Source organism: Coptis chinensis, chromosome 4, assembly GCF_015680905.1.
Source record: "Coptis chinensis isolate HL-2020 chromosome 4, ASM1568090v1, whole genome shotgun sequence".
NCBI classification, from domain to species: Eukaryota; Viridiplantae; Streptophyta; class Magnoliopsida; order Ranunculales; family Ranunculaceae; genus Coptis; species Coptis chinensis.
The window spans coordinates 105990113-105993216 of NC_141459.1; the positions used below are offsets into that span (position 1 = coordinate 105990113).

The window sequence follows — 3104 nt, forward strand, 5'->3', positions numbered from 1 at the left end:
GTACTTCGGTCGAATTCCTCGCATCTTCTGTCTTACTGGCTTCGCATCTTCCCTCATATGTAACCTATGACACGCGAATTCTGGGTCTAATCCGGTGACTTCCTCAATCGTCCATGCAAACACATCTTTATTGGCAGACAAAAACTGTACTAACTTAACCTTCCATTCCTCAGGCAAACTGGACCCCACTGATGTGAACTTCTCCTCGTCACCTTCCCCCAAATTCACTACCTCTATCTCATCCAAGGTCTTCGGTCCTTCTGTTAACTCCGCCGACCCCTCCCCGATGGCGCATTGTAATTGCTATGCCTGCCTCTTCCTGGACCGCAAAGTCTCTTACTCTGATCTGCAGATCAACCTCTTCACTATACTCTGGTGACTGTTTTTAGCTGACACCTGATCCCCGCGGACCTCATATACCCCGGTTGGGGTAGGGAATCGAATCACTTGGTAGTAGGTAGAAGGAACTACTTTCATCTCGTGAATCCACCTCCTTCCCAGGATGGTGTTGTATTGCAAGTTGGCATCCACCACCTTGAATGTCGAGAACACCGTAACGGGTCTCGTGGTCACTGGGAGCAGAAGCTCCCCCAAAGGTTCTGTCATGCTTCCGTTGAACCCATACAGATTTGTCGGTGAGGGTCTCAACTGCTTCCTTTCTATCTTCATTTCTTCCATTGTCCCTCTAAACAGTAAATCTACGGAACTGCCGTAGTCCACTAACACCCTCTTTACCATGTAATTTCCCATAGCCACAGTGATCACCAACGCGTCCTCATGCGGGGAATCGATCGCTTGAAGGTCCGTGTTGGTGAACATTATACTTCCCCTTCCATTCGCGGACCAGGAAGTCGCCCGCGAATGCCCTGCTGATTCATGTATCTGCTGTATGCTCGCCGCCCGCCGTATTCTGTCTCGGTGTGCATTGTGACTCAATATCTCTCCACTGAAGATCACGTTGATCGTCCCCAATATCCTCCCCTGGGTTGGTGCTTGCTCTACCTTCTCTTCTTCTGTTATAAATTCCTTCAACAACCCCTTCCCTATCATCCTCTGAATTAACCATTTTAACGCATAGCAGCCGTCCATCTCATAGTTGTGTATTTGATGATAGGCACAATAGGGTCTGCCTTGTACCTCCACTGGTTTGGTTCGTGGACCCTCATACCCCTGCAAATTCTGAATTAACGGTAGTATCTCGCTCAATGACTTGTTCAGTGGCACTTGCTCTACCTCGCGATAGGGCTTTTTGTCTCAACTCTCCCTCCTAGCCTCTTCTCTGCTCCTCTAGGGCCGCGAAGAATACCCTCGGTATCCGCTGCCCCCTTTGCCCGAGGACTCATACCGCTGACGCCCCTCACCTTTTTCCAGCGATAACATCGCCTTCCCTAGCCTTCTCACCTCCTTCTGCATGGTGTCTTCGTACCTGATGTACTTCTCCACCCTCGGGTACAGATCCTGTAATGTTACAATCTCATTCTTGGCTACCGACTCATGTACCCTTGTTCCCGGGCACAATCCTCTCTCGAAGGCTATCACCGCCGTCCTTTCGTCCAGATTCTCCACTTTCAAGGTCTCCGCTTTGAATCTACACAAGAAATCCCTTACCGATTCAGCGGACCTTTGCCTTACGTTGAACAAGGCCGCGATGTCCACCACACGCTTCTTTTGGTGTATAAAATGATCAATGAACGCCTGCTCCAACTCTTGAAAGTTATTAATACTCTTAGAAGGTAATCTGTAATACCAATCAGATGCTCCCCCTATTAAGCTTGCTGGGAACATCATACATCTCAGCCCATCATACCGCGGCTCCTGCCACAAAGGCATTTGCTGTCGGAAATGATGAATGTGGTCGGCAGGGTCCCCAGTCCCATCGTACCTCTCAAACCTTGGCTGGTTGAACCTCTTCGACACCTCCGACTTCCAGATCTAGTCCGCCAGTGGGTTGCGGTTCAACCCTGCCACCACCTGACTCGCCGCACCTCCCATGCCCTTGGTCGTTCGGACTAGCCTTGGATCACCTGGCGATCATTTCTCTGACTTGCTCCTTGGTGAGCCCCACCACTGTCTGTTCTTCCGCATCTGTTCCCCCTTCCTCCTCTTTCTCTGCTCTAGACACCTCCCTTTCTGACTCCTCTATTGTCTCTTTCTCCCTCCTTAACCCCTTATTTTCTTATCTCAACCTCGCTATCTCCTCATGCAACAACCTTGTTTCCTCCGCCCGACATTCTTGTCTCTTAGGTACCTTGCTCCTCTCCTTCCTCTCGGTGATTCCACCTCTATCTCGGTGACCGTGCTTTTTTGGTCGACCCACTCTTCTTTTTGTTGCCATCTCCCTATTTTCCACTCTCTCTCCCCACAGACAGCGCCAAATGTTGTGACCTATCCTCTTCTCCTCCTCTCCTATTCTATTTATAATCTCTCATCTCTCTTAGGCCATGTGTCCCTCCATCTCTCGGTCCATGGATTGCAGCGTGGAAGGTTCCGTGACGACCCTAGGTTTTTCCGTGCTCTGTTGGGCACGCGCCCGACGATGGTACAAATTGTGTCAACCATCCCTTCCCGTCAGCGGCTCTACACATCGATCCTTGGTTCTCAGCCTTCATACTTGACTCCTATGTCCGCGACCCTAATAGAATGTCCTTCACCCCACTGCATGTCCTTTTTCTGGATCCATCACCCGCCGGACCATCGGCCATCATAAATTGGGTCGCTACAATTACCTCATAATCAACACCTTGTACGTATACGTAATCGGAGTCAAGTGATGAGAAAGCAAGTCCTGTTATCTCATATTTTTAGCAATTCATCCATCTTGATTAGGCTGACCATCTGCGAGAATCATATATGGTTACACTACGATCAGCTCCTCCAACTGCAATGTGCCCAGTTGAGGCACTGCAAATAGAATAGATTATATCTCCCATAGATCCACACACTCTTTGTACACAACCACCATTCTCCTTTATCCTCAAGTCCCATATAGACAGCTGGCAACCAAAGGTGTGTAAACTCCTAATATCGATCTCCTGGTCGTAAACATCAATATTTTTACCAAAGCTGTGTGCCACAGCTGCCATGAACCATTGACTTGGACTGAA

The 3104-nt window shown here is 49.2% G+C and overlaps 2 protein-coding genes across 2 annotated transcripts; both read right to left on the reverse strand.

The window, feature by feature from the left end:
• Positions 1-336: 336 nt before the first annotated feature.
• LOC147506657 (uncharacterized) lies at positions 337-1089 on the reverse strand. The gene has a single exon (XM_086605809.1). It carries the CDS (start codon positions 1087-1089, stop codon positions 337-339), a length of 753 nt encoding a protein of 250 aa, XP_086461935.1.
• Positions 1090-1287: 198 nt separating this feature from the next.
• On the reverse strand, positions 1288-1830 carry LOC147506658 (uncharacterized). Its single transcript, XM_086605810.1, has one exon. The coding sequence runs from the start codon at positions 1828-1830 to the stop codon at positions 1288-1290; it is 543 nt and encodes a 180-aa protein (XP_086461936.1).
• Positions 1831-3104: the final 1274 nt, after the last annotated feature.